Source organism: Scyliorhinus torazame, chromosome 8 (assembly GCF_047496885.1).
Source record: "Scyliorhinus torazame isolate Kashiwa2021f chromosome 8, sScyTor2.1, whole genome shotgun sequence".
NCBI classification, from domain to species: domain Eukaryota; kingdom Metazoa; phylum Chordata; class Chondrichthyes; order Carcharhiniformes; family Scyliorhinidae; genus Scyliorhinus; species Scyliorhinus torazame.
In genome coordinates, this window is record NC_092714.1 from 16,101,191 (window position 1) to 16,123,574 (window position 22,384).

The window sequence follows — 22,384 nt, forward strand, 5'->3', positions numbered from 1 at the left end:
AAAGATTATTATTATGTCTGTGCTAGATTTTCGAAAGTGTTATCCAATGAGTGCTTTCTCCATGGCTCTGCAAAATATTCCTTTTCAACTGCACGTGTAAAACCGTTTTAAAATTTACTATTGAATCTGTTTCCACCACAAGTAGCAGGGTGATGCCTCGCAGCACCGTGTGAAGTTTGCATGTTCTTCCCATGTCTGCATGGGTCTCGCCCCCACAACCTAAAAAGATGTGCAGGGTAGGTGAATTACCCACGCTAAATTGCGCCTTAATTGGAAATAAAAGAAATGGGTACTCTAAAGTTATTAAACAATAAAGAATCTTCTTCCACCACCTTTTCAGGCAGCACATTCCAGATTATAGCAACTCATCCTATAAAATAAATTCTCTACATCTTCCTTATCCTATATGTGGGTTATTGTGTACAGTGTCTCGTCAAGAATAGAGTCATGTGACATGCGTGATATCATGGGCTACTTTGTGGGCTTTTCGCCCTAGTCTAGTACCAGCCTATTTACAGTGACAATCTATTTAATAAACCTCTGTTAACGTTGCTTTGAACCCTCGTGCATCTGACATCTATTTCTATTGTCCGGGTTAGTCTAAAGATATAACGTTTCACCAAAAGAGAATTGGCAACAAGGAACATTCAGACGAGAGAGAGAGAAAAATCTATTTCAGAAGAGAACGTCTGAACTTCGACGTTGAGATAAAGTTGATGCAAGAGAGTTGAACAGCTTCAACAGATCAATCAATCAAACAGATTAACAGGTCAGAAATCGCACCTAGCAACGGAACCAGTGACACTTTTGGGCAACAATTCAAAGGAAGGGCTTGTACTGAATTTAAGCTCCGAGAAGTTCAGGCTACAGAGCACATCACATGCAGAACAGTCACTCACGGAGGTGGAGAAGGGCAAAGAACAAAAGATTCTCACAGCTCGCGTTGCGAGTTAGAGCTGTTTCAAATCGGTAATTCAAATTTATTTAACTAAAAGGGAAGAGAGCATTCTGATACTGTTAAAAATGACAGGAAATTTTGTCACAAGGGGCTCATTTGATAAAGACTCAGAGAACCGGAAGTTATGCTCAGAGAGAGTCCATTATTATATTCTAGCTAATAAGATTTCAGAAGATATTAAGGCCCCTGCATTCCAAAGTACAATTGGAGCAAAGCTTCAATTTGTTAAGCTTCAGTAGATATGCACTGAAGTGCAATAATCTGCAGGGCCAGAGACCAAATGCTGCAAAGCGGGAGTAGACTGGGTGACTAGTTTCTCGGCTGGCACAGGTACGATAGGTCAAGTGGCTTTGTTCTGTGCCGTAAACATTCAATGATTCTCCACATATGTGAAGACCCATATCCCCGATGTCATTCTGGAAAATCCATCCATGTCCTCCCTATGGCCTTTCCATTCCTCCCAAAATAGGATGCTTCATGGATAACCTAAGCACTCAGGGTGTTGTATCCTCTAGGATATGAAGCGAGGATGATGGTGGGATTAGACTGGGTGGCTCTTTCTGGACCAGCAGAAATGTCAACCAAATAGACTCCTTTTGCATATGTTGCTGAACACGATCAAGAGGAATTTAGTGAATTCAATTAATCTGATGCATAGAATTTACAATGTAGAGGGAGGCCATTCGGCCCATCGGGTCTGCACCAGCCCCTGGAAAGAGCACCCTACCCAAGCCCACACCTCTACCCTATCCTCGTAACTCAGTAACCCCAGCCAACCTTTTTGGACACAAAGGGCAATTTAACATGGCCAATCCACCGAACCTGCACATTTTTGGATTGCAGGAGGAAACTGGAGCACCCGGAGGAAACCCATGCAGACACGGGGAGAACACAGACAGTGACCCTAGCCAGGAATCGAACCTGGGACCCTGGAGCTGTGAGGCAACACTGCTAACCACTGTGCTACCGTGCTGCCCTTCAGTCACATTGGACAGTTTTGCATCTATTCTGAAGTTAAAAAAAAGATTACATGCTTATTTCCTTCCTCTCTACTCCAGCCTCTCTGCCAGTTTTTGAGGGCTTCTGGGGCTCTTTACCTACCAGAAAGTGAGGCACGAGGACTCAGGCTCGACAGATATCACAGGGCTGAGGAGACCGATCTTTCTGTTCTTGTAGTATGGTCGCTCTGGAGTCATAATATAATAACCTGGAATTAAAAGACATTTCATCAAGATATTAGAAACCCCCGTTGATATGACGCTCGCTCTGATGCAGGCAAACATTCCTCTTCACAGGATGGTAAATGAACAGTGATGCTCGATCAATAACTCCAGAAGCGAGATTGGATGACAATTGAAGGCTTTATTGGACTAGGTGTTTCCCCCAGCAGCACAGGTACAGAATGCAGCTGCTGGGGAGACACAGGCTCTTATACTCCGCCTTACTGGGCGGAACCAGCAGGCAGGCTTCACCAATGATATTGCTGTCTCAGGTACCTCCCATACCAATGGTCTTACAGCATCACCCTGGGTACCGTATTACCCCTAATACCGACTATCACATTCACCCCCTGTTAAAAAAAAGAGTCCGGCGGGGGTGGTGGTCTCACGTTATACAGTGGTAGAGGTTGAGGTTATAGTGGTACCCGGTATACATTAGTACAGTGTTTTGTCTCGTTACATGTCGCAACTATTTACAGTATTTATTTACATTCAAAATGAAGCAATTAGTCGGTCGGGGGCCCTGGTCATCCTCTGCGATCGTCGCAGTTTCAGCGGTGATGCAGGCGCCGGCTCGGGCATCCGTGACTCCAGGAGAGTGGTTTCGGCTTCTTCGGCAGCTTCATCACCCCTCGATGGGACCGGTGGGAGGACCGATCCACCTGGGAAGGGGGCGGCTGTGAGGTGCGCTGATGGCAGGGAGGGTGGGGTTGGTGGTGGGGGTGTGGGTGGGGATCCAGTGGGTGCCAGGTCCCGGAGAGAGACCGTATCCTGTCGGCCGTCAGGGTACGCCACGTAGGCGTATTGAGGGTTAGCGTGAAGGAGGTGGACCCTCTCGAACAATGGGTCCGACTTGTGTGTCCGCACATGTTTGTGGAGCAGGATGGGTCCAGGAGCTGCCAGCCAGGTTGGGAGCGAGGTCCCGGAGGAGGACTTCCGAGGGAAGACAAGGAGATGTTCGTGAGGTGTCTGGTTGGTCGTGGTACAAAGCAGTGATCGGATGGAGTGGAGAGCATCCGGAAGGACCTCCTGCCAGCGGGTGACTAGGAGATTCCTGGACTCTAGGGCCAGTAGGACGGTCTTCCAAATCGTTCCGTTCTCCCTCTCAACCTGTCTGTTTCCCCGGGGGTTGTAACTGGTCATCCTGCTCGAGGCAATGCCCTTGCTGAGCAGGAATTGACGCAGTTCGTTGCTCATAGAGGAGGACCCCCTATCACTGTGTATGTAGACGGGGAAACTGAACAATGTAAAGATACTGCGGAGGGCTTTTATGACGGTGGCTGCGGTCAAGTCGGGGCAGGGGATGGCGAATGGGAACAGGGAGTACTCGTCAATCACGTTCAGAAAGTACGTGTTGCGGTTGGTGGAGGGGAGGGGCCCTTTAAAGTCCATACTGAGGCGTTCAAAGGGATGGGAAGCCTTTATCAGGTGCGCTTTCTCTGGCCTGTAGAAGTGTGGCTTGCACTCCGTGCAGATTTGGCAGTTCCTGGTGGCGGTCCTGACCTCCTCGATGGAGCAGGGCAGGTTACGGGTCTTAATTAAATGGAAGAATGGAGTGACCGATGTGGCAGATGTCCTCGTGGAGGGCCTGGAGTCGGTCCACTTGTGTATTGGCACATGTGCCACGGGATAGGGCACCAGGAGGCTCGTTTAGCTTCCCGGGACGATACAAGATCTCATAGTTGTAGGTGGAGAGCTCAATCCTCCACCGTAAGATCTTACCGTTCTTTATCTTGCCCCGCTGTGCAATATCGAACATGAAAGCAACCGACCGTTGGTCAGTGAGGAGAGTGAATCTTCTGCCGGCCAGGTAATGCCTCCAGTGGCGCACAGCTTCTACTATGGCCTGGGCCTCCTTTTCAACTGAGGAATGGCTGATTTCTGAAGCGTGGAGGGTGCGTGAGAAGAAGACCATGGGTCGGCCCGCTTGGTTGAGGGTGGCCGCCAGAGCTACGTTGGATGCGTCGCTCTCAATTTGGAAGGGAAGGGATTCATCGATTGGGTGCATCGTGGCCTTTGCAATATCCGCTTTGATGCAGCTGAAGGCCTGGTGGACCTTCCCCCATTCACTTCCCCCCTCGCCTTGCTTTCACTACACTGGTCTTCTCCCTGCTTTGTGCAATATGGAAAGCTTGAGAGGTGGGGCAGGATCTTTAGCCTCCACTGGGGCCTAGAATGGAAAAGGGCGGGTGTTAGAAATACTGCTGCCAGACATCACACTGGTACCCTAATTCTATCCAGCCCCTAAGCTATATTCTGGAGGCCTTCCCTACCTGCCTTGCCTGAGTGTGAGGGCACTCCTCCTTCCCCAGGACTGGTGGCTTGGCTGCAGAGGCCCCCATTTGAGCGTTAAGGCAGCGTTCAAAAATCCACAGGAAAAACATACCTCTATTGCCTTTAATATTATGAAAGGGTTTCATGGGGTAGATGTAGAGAAGATGCTTCTGCCTCTGGGAAAATTCCAAAACTAGCAGCCATAAATATAAATTAGTCATCAATTATTCCAATAAGCAATTTGTTCCCCAAGAAGTGGTGGGAATGTGAAACATGCTCCCACAAGGCTTGGTTGAAATGAAAAGCATAGATTTAATTAGAGAGAAACTAGAGAAGCACAATGGAGAAATAAATAGAAAGATATGCTGATAGAATGAGAGAGTGTAAGGGTTGTAATGATATGTATCATGTAAGGAGTGTAAAGGGTTAACACAATGATGTTCATGTACCTCAACACTAGATGGCACCACAGGGTAGTCATATAAATAGACTCCACCTCCTAGAGTTCTGGGAGAACGTTTTGGAGAAGGTGTTAGAGAAGGTTCGTTAAAGGTTCAGATAGAGCAGTGAAAAAAGTTTGAAAAAAGGTTTAAAACTTTTTTCCGGGGACCCATTTTTACCAACTGGTCAACCTTCGGGACCCAACCCGGCCAACTTTCGCGACCCATGCCGGCCGAACTTCACTTCCAAGCCGGCCGACCTTCGCGACCCACACTGACCGACCTTCGCGACCCACACTGACCGACCTTCGCGACCCACGCCGGCCGACCTTCGCGACCCATGCTGGCTGACCTTTGCGGCCCACGCCGGCTGACCTTCGCGACCCACCATTTTCTCTGACCTGTTTGATGCCGACAAAATGGAGGAATCGCAATTGTGCCCAAAGCACGTGATGGCGACGTTCGGGGGGCCTGACCTGCTCTCTGTCTCCCTTCAGAGAGGAAGAGTACATAGAAATTTTTTTTAAATCTTCTGCGTCTCCGATTGCGCAAATACGCGGGCAACAGCCGCAGCAACCGTTTTTTTTAACAAGTTCAGGGGCGGGGTTTATTTGATAAAGTTTAACAGGAAAAAAATGCAGAAACTGAAAATGTTTTCATCCTCTAGAAATTGGAGGTTCACCACATTTCACCAAAACATTACAATTAAAAATGTTAAAAAAAGACACTCAAAAATCAATTAATTGATAAAGCTTCCAAATACAGCCTGCAGGCACTTTCTTTTGGAATGTTTAAAATTCAAGATTAAAAAGTTGACATTTCTTGGGTGAAGTTACAGCTGCGGTGAAACCATTGTTGGATCACTCACCATTCTTGGAGTAAGAGACTTCCACTTCATCGGCATCAAAGTTCAGAAAGCAACCAATCACATCATTTTCCCCGAACATTTTGCAGCCGGCTTTTAACAATGCACGGGTTTCGGGGCCGCACGGCGGCACAGTGGGTTAGTCCTGTTGCCTCACGGCGCCGAGGTCCCAAGTTCGATACCAGCCCTGGGTCACTGTCTGTGTGGAGTTTGCACATTCTTCCTGTGTTTGCGTGGGTTTCACCCCCACAATCCAAAGATGTGCAAGGTAAGGGCTAAATTGCCCCTTAATTGGTAAAAAAATTAATTGGGTACACTAAATTTATTTAAAAAAAGAAAAAAATCAATGCACGGGTTTCAAAAAGGCAGCGACCAGATTTTTTAAAATGCGGCTGCACTGCGCATGCATGGTCGCTCATCAGTGCACATGGCCCGCTCGTCGGTGCGCATGTGCAGAGTTTTGCGCATGCGCACCGCGCCCCCAACTTTGACAATGCCTGGAATATAGCGTTAGTTGTATTAAAGATATTATAGATTTCTTTAGCATAGATTTAGTACCATTCTTTTATTAGCTATTACTTAGTAAAATGTGCGATTCATTTAAAATAGTGTAAAATAATCTAGCTTTATTTCAAATACATAGCTTGATGTTCCTTGTCAGCACTACGACTTTTAGCCAGCTTGGAGGATGACACAAGGAAGATCACAAGGGTGAGAGAGAGTAAGGAGTCTCATGCAGAGAATGAACAACAACATCGAACAGTTGGGTTGAATGACTTGTCTCTGTGCTGTATTATAAATGTTATTGGATTATTAATTGTACCTGATTGGTTCCCGTACGTGTGATCATCATTCGGGCCGGTGAAGGGTGGGTAAGAAGGTCCGCTGATTATCTCCCAGTCACCCTCATCGGATGGATCTTGTCGCCAGTAGCAAAACCCGTCTTGGAAATTGCAGTCGATTTTCTCCTGATCTACAGGTACAGACCATGAGATCACAGCTTTAACATCTCAGCGCTGCTTTCGGAAACGATTCAGATCTTAATAGTAAACCCAACAATTCAATAAGTTCTCCAAAGAAGTGCATTTGTTTTAAAAAAACGTGGAATTGGTAACGCTTAAACCAATGGAACTGATAGTGGGTGGCACGGTAGCACAGTGGTTAGCACTGTTGCTTCACAGCTCCAGATTCCCAGGTTCGATTCCCGGCTTGGGTCACTGTCTGTGTGGATTCAGCACCTTCTCCGCGTGTCTGCGTGGGTTTCCTCCGGGTGCTCCGGTTTCCTCCCACAAGTCCCGAAAGACGTACTTGATAGGTGAATTGGAAATTCTGAATTCTCCCTCTGTGTACCCGAACAGGCGCCAGATTGTGGCGACGAGGGGATTTTCACAGTAACTTCATTGCAGAGTTAATGTAAGCCTACTTGTGACAATAATAAAAAAGATTATTATTCTTCACAAAATATGGACTGTGCTCTCAGCAGGAAAGGACATTTTGGGAGACAGCATATGAGTCATTTGAGACATGATATGTGGCATGCTTGCCTTCATTGGCCGGGGCATTGAGTATAAGAATTGGCAAGTCATGTTGCAGCTGTATAGAACCTTAGTTAGGCCACACTTGGAGTATAGTGTTCAATTCTGGTCGCCACACTACCAGAAGGATGTGGAGGCTTTAGAGAGGGTGCAGAAGAGATTTACCAGAATGTTGCCTGGTATGGAGGGCATTAGCTATGAGGAGCGGTTGAATAAACTCGGTTTGTTCTCACTGGAACGAAGGAGGTTGAGGGGAGACCTGATAGAGGTATACAAAATTATGAGGGGCATAGACAGAGTGGATAGTCAGAGGCTTTTCCCCAGGGTAGAGGGGTCAATTACTAGGGGGCATAGGTTTAAGGTGAGAGGGGCAAGGTTTAGAGTAGATGTACGAGGCAAGTTTTTTACGCAGAGGGTAGTGGGTGCCTGGAACTCGCTACTGGAGGAGGTGGTGGAAGCAGGGACGATAGTGACATTTAAGGGGCATCTTGACAAATACATGAATAGGATGGGAATAGAGGGATACGGACCCAGGAAGTGTAGAAGATTGTAGTTTAGTCGGGCAGCATGGTCGGCACAGGCGTGGAGGGCCGAAGGGCCTGTTCCTGTGCTGTACATTTCTTTGTTCTTTGTTCTTTGTTTGTTTGCATGTGTAGTGTGCTGGGTGGGTGAGGGGCATAAAGGTAATTTTGGGCCAATAAAGTAAAATAGATACAAGCCCCGTGGTGATGTATGAAACCTGACTCAGACCCTTTTCTTGTTCACAGAATGCAGCATTACATATCTTTGCTTTCATCTCAACTCACCAGTGTCCCCTTTCTGTAATCAAATTAACGTTTTAAGGTGGCACTGTAATTAAAACAAAACTAAAACGGCATGCTCCTGGCCTTAAAGGGACATTGCTTTCAAAAAACTTTTATAAATTAAATTAAAATGTTGTTTCAGGGGCTGACGATGGACTCCGGCCCCCGAGGTGGCCAATGCTCTGGGAAGGCCTCGTGTGTACTGATGGACACCATGTGCTCCCTCTCCAGGGATACCCTGCCATGAACAATGCCACAGGAGTGGGGAATACAGTCAGGTCCAATGTGCCCCTCACCTGCCCGCCACCTGGACCATCGTAGCCAAGCCCAGGAGCAGGACTATGAAGAATTTCTCCTCCTCCCTCCTTGCCCCCCGCTCCCCCTTCCTCACCAGCTGGCCAAAAATCAGGAGCGTGGGGCTCAAGTGCAATACAAATTTGCGGAATAGCCTCCTCAAATAATCAAAAAGGGGCTGCAAACTCACACAAACGATAGCCCGTTTTATTCTCTTTTCGTGAAACAAAACAAAAAATCAATAAATTAAACAGAAATGAGAGGGGGTTGAAAGTTCCTGGTGGGGCAGTGTAACTAAAACGTGAATGGAAGCTCAACCAGCTAAACCAAATTATCATTTCCGGGGCTGACGATGCACCCCAGCCCCTGGGGCTCCCACGAGTCACGGCAGGCCTGAAGCGTACCGGCGAACACCACATGCTCCCGTTCCACGGCCACCCAAGCACAAACAAGGGGAAGATAATCAGGCCAGATGACCCTTTGACAGTCGGTTGCCTGGTCATGGGAAGGCCGGAAGCATGCCGGTGGACACTGTCTGCTCGCTTTCCACCCAGCCACAAACATGACCACGGCCAAGGGGCAGACAATTGGTCAGACTCAAATCCCTTTTAGAGTCTTTTAATAAAACAAAAATCGAAAGATCAATAAATGAGAGGGGTGATAGCCAATGACTAAAACAAAATGTCAAAGGAAATTTAACCATCTAAACCAAAATATCACTTCCAGGGGTGACGACCCATCCCAACTCCCACGGCATCCATCGCAATGCTGGTTGTGGATGGAATAGTGGTCTCCCAGCTCCAGGTGAGGTGGGGGTGGTGTTCAGGCAGACAGGCATCCTGAAGTCTACCCCAACAAGGCTCCCTCTCCAATTGAAATGAAAAATGAGACTTCCGGGTGCGGCGATGACCAGCTGAGTCGCACGTTTCAGCAGCTCCCGGTGGAACGGACTTTTGGGCTCTTAATAAGAGCCCCAACGGCAATTTTAACGGCTAAAAGTACTGTGCGGTGAACCAGAAGGGAATCCCCCCTGGATACGGATGAAAAATGGAGAGGAAGGTGGCCGGATTACGGTGGATCCTTTAGAGCAGCGGCAAGGAAGGCAAGCAAAAACCAAGATGGCGTCGGAAGGTGGCAGTTTAATATGGGGCCCTGAACAACACGAGTTTTTGAAATGCTGCGTGGAAGAACTCAAAAAGGAAATGAAGAAGGAGCTGTTGACCCCGATATTACAGGCGATCGAAGGGCTAAAGGAGGAGCAAAAGACCCAGGAGCGGGAGCTTCGGGTCGTGAAGGCAAAGGCTGCCGAGAATGAGGACGACATACAGGGCCTGGTGGTGAAGACGGAGATGCACGAGGCACACCATAAACGATGTGTGGAAAGGCTGGAGGCGCTGGAGAACAACGCGAGGAGGAACAACCTAAGGATTCTTGGTCTTCCTGAAGGTGCGGAGGGAGCGGACGTCGGGGCATATGTGAGCACGATGCTGCACTCGTTAATGGGAGCGGAGGCCCCGGCGGGTCCGCTGGAGGTGGAGGGAGCATACCGAGTGATGGCGCGAGGACCGAGAGCAGGAGAAATTCCTAGAGCCATAGTGGTGAGGTTCCTCCGTTTTAAGGATAGAGAGATGGTCCTTAGATGGGCAAAGAAAACTCGGAGCAGTAAGTGGGAGAACGCGGTGATCCGCGTATACCAAGACTGGAGTGCGGAGGTGGCGAGAAGGAGGGCGAGCTTTAATCGGGCCAAGGCGGTGTTTCACAAAAAGAAGATAAAATTCGGAATGCTGCAACCGGCAAGACTGTGGGTCACATATCAAGGGCGGCACCACTACTTTGAGACAGCGGATGAGGCGTGGACTTTTATCGTGGAAGAAAAATTGGAATGAGCGGGTTATTAAAAAAAGAACGTTTGAAACAAAGTGGTGGGGCGAGTATGGGGTGTCATGATATTCAAACACACACATCATGATAGACACACCAACAGACAAATCAGAACACACAACACCACAACCAATCACAGAAAGATATAAAAGCACAAACACGACACCTGGTGGTCAGTATTAGCTGGAGACGAGGACCAGGACAGACCTGCTACACAACACACTCAGGGAGACAGCACGTGCAGAGTATCCAGAACGAACTGTATATAAGAGTTAAATAAAATAGAGTTGTACCACATACAACTGTGTTGGCTCATCTGTGCACCAGAGCACCCAACACCACATGGTACAGGAGTGGATCGATACCTGCCGGCATACCTCAGTGTACACAGACAACCAGCAGTGCCCAGGCAAAATGATAGAGCTCCCGGTTCCGCAGCCGCTCCAGTGCCACGGCGATCTCCGCGAAAACTGGCGGCGATTCCGGCAAGTGTTCGAATTGTTCCTGGTGGCAGCTGAACTCCAAGACCTGGATGATAGCGAAAAAATTGAATTTCTCCTCACCATCGCCGGTGCAAGGGCAAGAGAAATATTCACAAGGTTCAGGTTCTTCAGGAGACAGCAAAGGTACGATAACCAGGCAGTCCTGGACAAATTCTCCAAGTACTGCGAAGAAAACGCAATTCAATCGGCAAGTAAAGGTAAGAAAAGCGGCAGTACCCACCTCGTGGCTGGGATCCCGGAGCCCGAATTCCCAGAGGCCGAAATCCCGTGCCTGAGAGAGGGCTGGGTCGAGGTCGGCGGCCATCTTGCTAAAGGTATCACGCTAGCACAGTTGCGCGAGCAGTGCGCAGAACCGGAAGTTTCGTTTGAGCATGCGCGAGATGCTGCGCATGCGCAGTCAAGAAAACGGCCATCGGTAAAGGAACAGCGATCTGAGCATGCGCAGTCGCTTCCTACGTGCTACATACCGAGCGTCAGGATGTCAGAGGCCCCAGACCGCACCAATTTAAAGGGGAAACGTCCCAAATCCAATTTAAAAGGGAAACGTCCCAAATCAAAAAAACAAAAATCTGTTAAAGCTGTAAAACAACCTTCCCTCACCTGGAATGACAGCACATTGCCGCAAATTGACCCAGGAGATGAATTTGACCTCCGAAGAACCCTCCGACAAGCAGTTACCTACGCACAAGCCGATGATTCCGACCTCAAATACTTCGATGACGATCTTTACAGTGTTTCCGGACCTCGCGAGCCCAATGATAGCTCCGTGGTCCTATACGACTATGACTCGGACGAACCTTTCGTGTTGCACATTGGCGGCCCCCACATTGAATCCGACGCAGATGCGGATTCATTTTTCGGATTTGAGGATCTTCAACCCAGCAGATATGACGTCCCAACTTATCAGTGCAGGATGATGCTGCAGCCTGACATTAACAGACAGGGAGCGGTGCAAGCACACGGAGAGCGCCCTGCTGCCACACAGAGCCTGGTCCACGTCCCGCTCAACGTTCCCGACTCTATGAAAGAAGACATGCAAGACTCCAGAGCGCAGTCCTCGCATGAACCAGAAGTGACTCCAGAGTCACAAGCCTCCACAGAGAGCTCGTGGACAGACTCCACAATTGCAGAAACGCAAGACTCCAGAGCGCAGTCCTTGCACGAACAAGAAGTGACTCCAGTGTCACAAGCCTCCACAGAGAGCTCGTGGACAGCCTCCACGATAGAAGCAACGCAAGACTCCAGAGCGCAGTCCTTGCACGAACAAGAAGTGACTCCAGTGTCACAAGCCTCCACAGAGAGCTCGTGGACAGCCTCCACGATAGAAGCAACGCAAGACTCCAATGTGCGGTCCTTGCAGGAACAAGACCATGATGGTCTAGCAACCTCTCCTGACCAACCAGCGGCAGACGATGCAAGTCTGCCATGCTCACGTGAACAGCAAGAAGGCTATAACAGCCTACCATGCTCCACTACACAGCAGCATGACCATGACGGTCTCTCATGCTACAATGAAGGGCACAGCGCTGAAGACTGTTCCAGCCCAACTGAAGACAAGCCAAAGGAATCGCCTCTTCCAAGCCCGAAGAAAAAAGGTTTATGCTCTGACCTTCAGGATCATTATAGCCGAACAGAGATTAATAATGCTGTACGGTCACAGAAGGATGCTGAGGATTTGCTAAAGAAATTAATTGAATGTTTAACTTGCAAGGAGCAGACTGAGAATTGCCAGTGTTTTAGTACGGATCGAAAAAATGGACAAGACATTGATCCTCAGGTAATGGAAATAACACAACCTGAATCATATCTACAGCAGGGACAAATGTCTCCCTTCAACACAACGCCGCAAAGTCCCAACTTCGGAGACCAGCAGTTAGTCAGTAATGACTCTTCAAACCTTGAGGGGAACATTAATTGCATTGAACCTATACACACTCCACTGATAAATGAGCAGAACATTGGAGCAAGAATCCTGAGGACACCGACATCGAGTAGCCAGATAACGAATTTAAAACCCGCAGCAGTTTCAAGTGAACCAAGAGTGCTTGCCCCTAATGGTGAAGATGCAGATAAGGTCAACCCGATTATCCATTGTACCACACTAACCCCAGTGATTAAGCAGTTATGTATGGGGAGTATAATGTGGGCAATTGAGAACAGTAAAAGAGAGACTGTGACCATGCCAGTCCCAGCAAAATCAGACCCAGAGACCATGAAGGCATGTACATTAGACAAAGATACATATGAGGTACCTGAGATGAAAAGTGAAACGGAATGTTCTTTGGAAAATAGTACAATGTCGATAGAAACATTGGATCCTATATTCGAGACCATACATATGGGAGAATTTGGGGGTAATAAACAAGGTTCTGCAATGTCTGGGGGAAGATTTAAAATTCCAAAGAAGAAAAGCCCAAATGAAGGACAACGGCAAGACAATGACAGTCCACCGACATGGTGTGCACCACCAGATGAAAACTCTGACAAGTTACCCAACCCTAGTGAACAGCAAGCTGCTAATGAGGATCTATCCACGGGATGTGAGACGAGTGACGACAGCATCCCACTTCCCATGCAAAAGGTGCAAGGTGACAGATCTCGCCTAGTGCGTACCGAGGCACTCGACGATCACGGTGGGATCACTGATGACTGCGGTGGCGGCGCACCGATTCCACCCTCGATGGCTCGAGCCTCTCCACTGGTCGGTGCATTCCTGCATGTTCCGACTACAGAAGTGCAGCTTCAGGGAATCTCGGCTGCCTCCAGTGAACCTGTTGGGACTCCGGACGGGGAGCATCGACGAAAGGCAGACCGGACTCCAGATGGGGAGCAGCCAAGCGCCGACTCTGATTCGCGCACGCCAGACCTTGCTCCGGACGGGCGGTGTCGCGGCCTCGGTGATGGCACGCTCAGGGTGACGGCGGATGCCACGGTGACAGGGAATGGATCGCGTGGCAGTCCCACTGGGTCGGCAGTGGCGACCAGCACCGGCGGTCCAAGACGGACACACCAATTCGCGCCATCGCCAGACGTTGATGCGAGCAACAATTCTCTCTCCAAGGCGACATGCTTCGACGTTTCTCTGCGGAGTCGCCCTTCCGGCACAGCAGGTGGCCGGAACCAGCGTGCAAGGTCTCGGCCAACTTCCACATCTGGCACAGTCATCGCCTTGCATGATATTAGTGATGGTGCTTCTTCGATGGCAACGACCCATCGGCTACAAGATGCCGTCCACCACAAACATAAAAAGAAAAAAGACTCCACCTTGTTCCTGGCATGCAGGGCGGATGGATTGGTGCGTAGGCGCAATCAGCGAGCTTTGCGCCGCCTTCCACGCTCGCAACTGAACCGTACGCACACGCCGGATCCTCCACTGGTTCCCAAGGATGACTTCGTGGAGATGCCACGGATCATGCCCCTTCCATCGCCACCAGAACCAAACCACAGCCAAGGCAACACTAACAAAGATGTTGAATGTTATATTTGCACGAATGAAAAACCAAGCACTGCACGAAGTACAACAAATGGAAAAGTAGAGACTTCGGCAGCAGCATCACCTCCAACAGTCCAAGGTGAACCAGTGTGAACCCAAATCTCCACAGCTGAACCGGCTTGAGGACCAGCCTATTCTTGAGGCGGTCACCCATTAGACTGGACTTATAACGCTGTTCATACGTTCAAAAAGTCAAACACTTCTGTATTATAACCTGTTGTTATCGTTCCAGATATCGTCTGACCGGACCACTGTTCAAGTTGTTTTTTTTCTCGCATTCATGTTTTGTTATGGTACAACCTTGTTAGTGTGACGCACCCGACATTGCCCCATGTAAATAGTTACGTCATATACACACGCTGTACACAACACACACACACACTCTTAGATGCACTCACGACACAATTATATTTATAACCACGTAGGCACAAATCTTTGTAAAAAGGGGGGATGTCATGATATTCAAACACACACATCATGATAGACACACCAACAGACAAATCAGAACAGACAACACCACAACCAATCACAGAAAGATATAAAAGCACAAACACGACACCTGGTGGTCAGTATTAGCTGGAGACGAGGACCAGGACAGACCTGCTACACGACACACTCAGGGAGACAGCACGTGCAGAGTATCCAGAACGAACTGTATATAAGAGTTAAAATAAAATAGAGTTGTACCACATACAACTGTGTTGGATCATCTGTGCACCAGAGCACCCAACACCACATGGGAGGCGAAGAGGGGGGTAAAAAGGGGGGAAAGAGGAGTTTTATGTTATTAATCCTGCGATGTGGTAACTTTTCTTTCTTCCACAGGAGGTGGTGGGGGGAGGAAAGGAGGTGGAGGAGATGGGGCGTTGGCCATTGGGGGCGGGGCCAAGGGGGAAGCGCGGGCTCGGTTCCCGCTCTATGATAATCATGGCGGGAATAGGGAAGCAGGAAGGAGGGGGCGTCGCACGGTGCGAGCCGAGGTCACGGGGGGAAGCCGAGGTCGGCCAGAGTTTGCTGACTTCTGGGAGCAACATGGGGGGTGTAACTACGCTAGTGGGGGATCTAGCGGGGGGGTGGGAGGGGGGAATTATTGGGCTGCTGCTGCTGGGGAGAGGGGATAGCTGGCATGGGGTGGGATGGGCGGGGGCGCACCGCCTGGGGGGGACACAGCTGCGTGGGATCCGGGTGAGGAGCTGGAAAAAGGGGATGGCTAATCGACAAGGGGGGGGGGTAAAAAGCCCCCCAACCCGGCTGGTCACGTGGAACGTGAGAGGGCTGAACGGGCCGATAAAGAGGGCACGGGTAATCGCACACCTTAAGAAACTTAAGGCAGACGTGGTTATGTTACAGGAAACGCACTTGAAACTGATAGACCAGGTGAGACTACGCGAAGGTTGGGTGGGGCAGGTGTTCCATTCGGGGCTAGATGCGAAAAACAGGGGGGGTGGCTATATTAGTGGGCAAGCGGGTAATGTTTGAGGCAAAGACTATAGTGGCGGATAGCGGGGGCAGATACGTGATGGTGAGTGGCAAACCACAGGGGGAGACGGTGGTTTTGGTAAACGTATATGCCCCGAACTGGGATGATGCCAATTTTATGAGGCGTATGCTAGGACGCATCCCGGACCTAGAGGTGGGAAAGTTGGTAATGGGGGGAGATTTCAATACGGTGTTGGAACCAGGGCTGGACAGGTCGAGGTCCAGGACTGGAAGGAGGCCGGCAGCAGCCAAGGTGCTTAAAGATTTTATGGAGCAGATGGGAGGAGTAGACCCGTGGAGATTTAGCAGACCTAGGAGTAAGGAGTTTTCGTTTTTCTCCTATGTCCACAAAGTCTATTCGCGAATAGACTTTTTTGTTTTGGGAAGGGCGTTGATCCCGAAGGTGAGGGGAACGGAGTATACGGCTATAGCCATTTCGGATCACGCTCCACATTGGGTGGACTTGGAGATAGGGGAGGAAACAGAAGGGCGCCCACCCTGGAGAATGGACATGGGACTAATGGCAGATGAGGGGGTGTGTCTAAGGGTGAGGGGGTGCATTGAAAAGTACTTGGAACTCAATGATAATGGGGAGGTCCAGGTGGGAGTGGTCTGGGAGGCGCTGAAGGCAGTGGTTAGAGGGGAGCTGATATCAATAAGGGCACATAAAGGAAAGCAGGAGAGTAGGGAACGGGAGCGGTTGCTGCAAGAACTTCTGAGGGTGGACAGGTAATATGCGGAGGCACCGGAGGAGGGACTGTACAGGGAAAGGCAAAGGCTACACATAGAATTTGACTTGCTGACAACGGGTACTGCAGAGGCACAGTGGAGGAAGGCACAGGGTGTACAGTACGAATATGGGGAGAAGGCGAGCAGGTTGCTGGCCCACCAATTGAGGAAAAGGGGAGCAGCGAGGGAAATAGGGGGAGTGAGGGATGAGGAAGGAGAGATGGAGCGGGGAGCGGAGAGAGTGAATGGAGTGTTCAAGGCATTTTATAAAAAATTATACGAAGCTCAACCCCCGGATGGGAGGGAGAGAATGATGGGCTTTCTGGACCGGCTGGAATTTCCCAAGGTGGAGGAACAGGAAAGGGTGGGACTGGGAGCACAGATTGAAATAGTGGAAGTAGTGAAAGGAATTAGGAGCATGCAGGCGGGGAAGGCTCCGGGACCGGATGGATTCCCAGTTGAATTTTACAGGAAATATATGGACTTGCTCGCCCCGCTACTGATGAGGACCTTTAATGAGGCAAAGGAAAGGGGACAGCTGCCCCCGACTATGTCAGAGGCAACGATATCGCTTCTCCTAAAGAAGGAAAAGGACCCGCTGCAATGCGGGTCCTATAGACCTATTTTCCTCCTAAATGTAGACGCTAAGATTCTGGCCAAGGTAATGGCAATGATGATAGAGGATTGTGTCCCGAGGGTGGTCCATGAGGACCAAACTGGGGTTGTGAAGGGGAGACAGCTGAATACGAATATATGGAGGCTGCTAGGGGTAATGATGATGCCCCCACCAGAGGGGGAAGCGGAGATAGTGGTGGCGATGGATGCCGAGAAAGCATTTGATAGAGTGGAGTGGGATTATCTGTGGGAGGTGCTGAGGAGATTTGGTTTTGGAGATGAGTATGTTGGATGGGTGCAGCTGTTGTATAGGGCCCCAGTGGCGAGTGTGGTCACGAATGGACGGGGATCTGCATACTTTCGGCTCCATAGAGGGACAAGGCAGGGATGCCCTCTGTCCCCATTATTGTTTGCACTGGCGATTGAGCCCCTGGCAATAGCATTGAGGGGTTCCAAGAAGTGGAGGGGAGTACTTAGAGGAGGAGAAGAACACCGGGTATCTCTATATGCGGATGATTTGTTGTTATATGGCGCGGACCCGGCGGAGGGGATGCCAGAGATAATGCGGACACTTCGGGAGTTTGGAGAATTCTCAGGATATAAACTGAACATGGGGAAAAGTGAGTTGTTTGTGGTGCATCCAGGGGAGCAGAGCAGAGAAATAGAGGACTTTCCGCTGAGGAAGGTAACAAGGGACTTTCGTTACTTGGGGATCCAGATAGCCAAGAATTGGGGTACATTGCATAGGTTAAATTTAACGCGATTGGTGGAACAAATGGAGGAGGACTTCAAGAGATGGGACATGGTATCCCTGTCACTGGCAGGGAGGGTGCAGGCGGTTAAAATGGTAGTCCTCCCGAGATTCCTCTTTGTGTTTCAGTGCCTCCCGGTGGTGATCACGAAGGCTTTTTTCAAAAGGATCGAAAAGAGTATCATGAGTTTTGTGTGGGCCGGGAAGACCCCGAGAGTGAGGAAGGGATTCTTACAGCGTAGTAGGGATAGGGGGGGGCTGGCATTACCGAGCCTAAGTGAGTACTACTGGGCCGCCAATATCTCAATGGTAAGTAAGTGGATGGGAGAAGAGGAGGGAGCGGCGTAGAAGAGATTGGAGAGGGCGTCCTGTAGGAGGACTAGCCTACAAGCTATGGTGACGGCCCCATTGCCGTTCTCACCGAAGAAATACACCACAGGCCCGGTGGTGGTGGCGACTTTGAAAATTTGGGGGCAGTGGAGACGGCATAGGGGAAAGACGGGAGCCTTGGTGGGGTCCCCGATAAGAAATAACCATAGGTTTGCCCCGGGGAGAATGGATGGGGGATTTGGAATATGGCAAAGAGCAGGAGTAACGCAACTGAAAGATCTGTTTGTGGATGGGAAGTTCGCAAGTCTGGGAGCGCTGACCGAGAAATATGGGTTGCCCCAAGGGAATGCATTCCGGTATATGCAACTGAGGGCTTTTGCGAGGCAACAGATGAGGGAATTCCCGCAGCTCCCGACGCATGAGGTGCAGGACAGAGTGATCTCAAAGACATGGGTGGGGGACGGTAAGGTGTCAGATATATATAGGGAAATGAGGGACGAGGGGGAGATTATGGTAGATGAGCTGAAAGGGAAATGGGAAGAAGAGCTGGGGGAGGAGATTGAGGAGGGGCTGTGGGCGGATGCCCTAAGCAGGGTAAACTCATCGTCCTCGTGTGCCAGGCTAAGCCTGATTCAATTTAAGGTGTTACACAGGGCGCATATGACTGGAGCACGGCTCAGTAACTTTTTTGGGATAGAGGATAGGTGTGCGAGATGCTCGAGAAGCCCAGCGAATCACACCCACATGTTCTGGTCATGTCCGGCACTACAGGGGTTCTGGATGGGGGTGACAAAGGTGCTTTCGAAAGTAGTGGGGGTCCAGGTCGAACCAAGCTGGGGGTTGGCTATATTTGGGGTTGCACAAGAGCCGGGAGTACAGGAGGCGAGAGAGGCCGATGTTTTGGCCTTTGCGTCCCTAGTAGCCCGGCGCAGGATACTGTTGATGTGGAAGGAAGCCAAGCCCCCGGGGGTGGAGACCTGGATAAATGACATGGCAGGGTTTATAAAGCTGGAACAGATTAAGTTCGTCCTAAGGGGATCGGCTCAAGGGTTCACCAGGCGGTGGCAACCGTTCGTCGAATACCTCACAGAAAGATAGAGGGAATGGAAAAGAAGAAGGTAGCAGCAGCAGCCCAGGGGGGGGGGGGGGGGGTGCGGGGGTGGGGGGGGGGGGGGCGGAGGAACCAGAAGGACTCTCAGGGTTGTTAATATATATGTATAATATGTATAGGTCGTTGCTATAAATAATTGTATATTGGACTGTTAAATCATATTTTTGGAGAGAGTTTATCTGAGACAAGGCAGTTGCCATTTAGTTTTAGTTTTAGTTTTTGTTATATATTATTTATTCTTTGTTTATAAAACAGGTCATTGTTATTTATACTGTTATATTATTGTGTAAAGGATACACAATGTACTGTGATGGTTGACCAAAAATTTTCAATAAAATATTTTTTTAAAAAAAGAAATGAAAAATGAAATGAAAATCGCTTATTGTCACAAGTAGGCTTCAAATTAAGTTACTGTGAAAAGCCCCTAATTGGGACTTCCTACTGTCCTTAACTGTACGGGGCATCCTGAGGTGTCATTTCAATCGGCCACCCCCTCAGACATCTCCTCAAATGTCCCGCCGCACCTAACTCTGGATTCCCAGACCAAAACTGAGGCTGGCATATGGATAGCGACCCTGGAACTAAATTTCAGCTGAAGTTGAATTCAGAAAGCTCTCCACAAATGGGGGTTTCCTCACCTCATGGTGTAGTGTACGTATTATTTTGTCATGGATGGTAGAAAGAGACTTGGGCGGATATTTTGGTGGAATCTTGTTGTGTCGCTGGGGGTCTCGCCTGCCCGCTGGAGAGCGGGCGGGGACCTGCGCTCCCTTTTTCCGTAAATCCCTCAAAACCACATGCCAACTGGGCATTGGTGAGGCCAGCCCCTGGGGGTGATAGCTCACCAATGGAGAGTCGCCAGTCAATCAGAGACCAGCAGCACCCATGCTCAACAGTGCCACAGCAGAGGATGTGGCTGCTGCTGGGAGGACAACTCCCAGAGTTCCAGGATCATAAAAGATCAGAGGACCCAGTCTATAGGTAAGTAATGTTGGTTGGGGGGGGGGGGGGGATTTAATGGGGAGAAGCTTAAAGGATAATAGGGTGGTGTTGGCAGCAAGGGTGGGGAGAGGCCCCAGCAGGCCCCTCCTTCCCAATGTCCTGTCCTTTGATTGGGCACTGAAAGCTTTTAATCGAGGAGCCCCTCCATCCCAGGAGGTGGCAGGCTAGCTGAATGGTTTAATTTGTTGTGTATACTGCATGCCGATGGGCCCTTCTGTAACTGCGTTGATACATGTGGTGGCAGGATGAGTCCTCAAGTGGTCGTTAATTGGCCACCTAAAGGCCACAGTTGGCAGTGAGTCTTCCTGCCCAGAACATAATTTGGATTCAGGTGCTCCACCATCCTGCCTAATTAGTGATCTTACCACCTCTAAATTTGTCACCAGAGAGAGCAGCAGAATATGTTCCTCATGTACAGCAATTCCCATGTTCCTACGCTTTATGTGCAGCATATTTGCTCACTGCATTGAGCTGCTTGTCAGAACATTTGGAATTTCTCACCATCAATTTAGTTAGCATTCGGTTCCTGGCTTTGATGTTCTGCAGTCAAATGTAGAACACGTGACCACCTACTTGTCTGATGGAGCCTGTGGCATCTTAAATCTCTCAGCACAGCCCATAAGCTCTGAACTCAATTGGCTCACACCAAATTCATTTCATCCATCGCTCCTGTGCTCGCTGAGCTCCTGGTTAAGCAGTTCCTTGATTTCAAAAGGTCTCATCTGTGTTTTCAAAATCCCCCCATGGCCTCACCACCTCCCTATCTCTGTAATCTCCTCGAGCCTTACAACCCAAAAATATCTGCACTCCGCTGATTCTGCCTCATGAGGATCTTCCACCTCAATCACTTCACCATTGGTGGCTGTACCCTCAGCTTCCTGGGCCCTAAGGTTTGGAATTCCCTCCTTTTTTTAATATCAATTTAGAGTATCCAATTATTTTTTTCCAATTAAGGGGCAATTTAGCGTGGCCAATCCACCTACCCTGCACATCTTCGGATTGTGGGGGTGAGACCGACACAGGCGCGGGGAGAATGTGCAAAATCTACACTGACAGTGACCCAGGGCCGGGATCAAACCCAGGTCCTCGGTGCGGTGAACCAGCAGTGTTAACCACTGCGCCACCGTGCCGCCCCTCGAATTTCCTCCTGACGCCATCCACGCCATCTACCTCTTTGACCAAGCTTTTGCTCACCCGCCCTCATATCTCCTTCTGTGGCCCGGAATCAGACTTTGTTTTATGATGCCAGAGATGGGTTTTGACAAAGGCACTAGATTGATACAAGTTGTTGTTGGCTCCTCCAATCTGGGAGAATTGAAGGAAGGGGTGTTGAATCAGGCCATGGAATGCGTACATTGTGAACTGCTTCAGATCAGTAAGAGGACAGAGCTGCATGCCAGTGGAGGGGAGAGAGAGAGAACTCACAACCCTCCCAGATATATTGGTGAGTTCAGTGCTGAGGGGGCACTGTTCTTTTAAATTCATTCTTGCGGTGCTGGCATTACTGGCACTTATTGCCCACCTATTGGTGGCACTTATTGGTGGTGGTGAGCTGCCATCTTGAACCGCAGTCGTTCATGTGGTGTAGATACATCCACAGATAGGGAGGGAGTTGCAGGATTTTGACTCAGCGACAGTGAAGAAACAATGATATATTTCCAAATCAGGATGGCGAGTGACTTAGAGGGGAACTTCCAGGTGTTGGGGTTCCCAGGTATCTGCTGCTTTGTCCTTCTGGATGATACTGGTCATGAGTTTGGAAGGTGCGGACAAAGGAGCCTTGGTGAGTCCCTGCAGTGCATCTTGTAGGTGGTAGACACGGCTGCCACTGTGCATCGGTGGTTGAGGGAGTGAATGTTTGTGGTTGGGGTGCCAATCAAGTGAGCTACTTTGTCCTGGATGGTGTCAAGCTTCTTGAGTGTTGTTGGAGCTGCATTCATCCAGGCAAGTGGAGAGTATTCCATCACACTTCTGACTTGTGCCTCATAGATGGTGGACAAACTTTGGGGACTTAGGTGCCACAGGAATCCCAACCTCTCACCTGTTCTTGTAGCCGCTGTATTTATATGGCTAGTCCAGTTCAGTTTCTGGCCATATGAAT

The 22,384-nt window shown here is 49.5% G+C and overlaps 1 protein-coding gene across 2 annotated transcripts in view; it reads right to left on the minus strand.

Moving 5' to 3' along the window:
- The window catches only part of tmprss15 (transmembrane serine protease 15), a 146,720-nt gene that overhangs the window by 60,104 nt on the left and 64,232 nt on the right, over positions 1-22,384 (minus strand). For both annotated transcript variants that reach the window (XM_072513134.1, XM_072513133.1), the window contains exons 9-10: positions 6,581-6,730; positions 2,060-2,165 (exon numbers count right to left, since the gene is read on the minus strand). In XM_072513134.1, the coding sequence (XP_072369235.1) occupies positions 2,060-2,165; positions 6,581-6,730 (256 nt within the window). The remainder of the gene's footprint in view (positions 1-2,059; positions 2,166-6,580; positions 6,731-22,384) is intronic.